At 52.9% G+C, this 1,458-nt stretch overlaps 1 protein-coding gene across 1 annotated transcript in view; it reads right to left on the bottom strand.

Annotated features, from left to right (window-relative positions):
• Nucleotides 1-492, bottom strand: part of GPR75 (G protein-coupled receptor 75) — a 1,715-nt gene extending 1,223 nt beyond the window's left edge. The window contains exon 1 of the mRNA XM_010575064.1: nt 112-492. Coding sequence (XP_010573366.1) covers nt 112-492 — 381 coding nt within the window. The remainder of the gene's footprint in view (nt 1-111) is intronic.
• Nucleotides 493-1,458: the final 966 nt, after the last annotated feature.

The raw sequence follows: 1,458 nt of genomic DNA, 5'->3' as shown, positions 1-1,458 counted from the left end.
CAGGGCCGACGCGCGGCTGCAGCAGGGACAGGGCCCGCCGCGCACGCAGCCCGGCACCCCGACACCTGCAGGGACAGACGCGCGGCCCCCCCGCGCCCATCTCCCCCCCACAGCGCCGGGTGAAGCGCTGGTGCAGCCTCCCGGCAAGAGCTGCTGCGGGGAAAGGTGTTTGCTAGGCGGGGAGGGGGGGCTGCAGCGCGAGGTGCAGGCACCCTCCCGCCCCGCCCCGCCCTTCCTAAATCGCCGCGGGGGCTGCAGCTGCGTTTCCAGCTGGGCGAGCAGCAGCGGCACAAACTTGCGCTCCGAACGTAAGCAGCTGCCTTCGGTGCAAGGCGCTGCAGCAACATCGACTTTTGATCCGTTCCTTCCCACGGTTTCCACCAAGTCTCTCCCCATTAACTTCCAGCAGCTGTCCAAGTGTCCCACGCCCTGCCCAGCCTCATACAGAAGCACCATCAGGAGCCCTTCCTCCTCCGTGGGCGCCCACAGCATCAGCCAAGGGCCAGGCAGAGCAAAGCTGGCTGCATGGCCAGGGACAGGGCAGAGGCTTACCCCTGAAGCTTCATGAAGCAGAGAAGGCAGCAGCTGGAGGTTTTACTACAAGTCATGTCACAGCCATGCCCTTACCCAGGATACCAAGTCAACAGCTGGGCACTCAAGGCTGTGAGGTCCCTCCATCTTGACTTAAACACCAACACAACACCTGCCCCAACCCAAAACCTGGCGATCATCAAAACTGAAGGCAGAGTTTTGCACACTATGTCTTAACCTGCTTGCACTTTTGCATTACCTTCCCGAGCAAACTCATCGGGGTAGGGACGCCCTTTTTGTTTGCTTGTCTGCACCCAGAAGCACAGGATCTAAGGCAAAGGATCTTCTGTGTTCCCGGAGGGGAAATCTGTATTATTTCTTCATCTGTTTACTGCCAACTACTATCATCACAAATACCGTAGTTACCATTTAAAGTGATGGAAAATGTTGGATGTCTGAGCACTTAAAGGGATCATTCTGAAATATTTACATGGGCTTGACGATAAGGACACGCTCAGCACACATTCTCTGAGCCAGCCCAGGCTGTCACGGGCAGACACACCTGAGGGACCTCAATGTCACACATTGGAAATGCAGTTGGAAGAAATAAAAGTCCAGCCAGGTGAAGCACAAAAGTGCTATGAAAATACAGTAGACCCAATATTTCTGACTTATGCATGGGCACTTGTCTTATACTGTACATTTCTACATACTCATTATATCCATATATATTAATATGTATATTGTCTTAATAAAATCTTCCCCTACCTCCCGCAATCACGCAGAAGTGCAGTGATGCTTTGTAGAACCCTCAAGACAGCGATGAGAGTGCTAGGTTGACATCTGAAAGCTTGTCAGTGCTACCTGCTCGTTTATTTTTCAACGCATTTCTTTCTAAAACTAAGAGCAATTTTTTTAGTAAACCTA

This window comes from Haliaeetus leucocephalus, unplaced genomic scaffold (genome assembly GCF_000737465.1).
Source record: "Haliaeetus leucocephalus isolate CR32 unplaced genomic scaffold, Haliaeetus_leucocephalus-4.0 Scaffold450, whole genome shotgun sequence".
Classification (NCBI taxonomy): domain Eukaryota; kingdom Metazoa; phylum Chordata; class Aves; order Accipitriformes; family Accipitridae; genus Haliaeetus; species Haliaeetus leucocephalus.
Note: the sequence above shows the minus strand (reverse complement) of the source record. Positions and strands in the feature narration are given on the sequence as shown.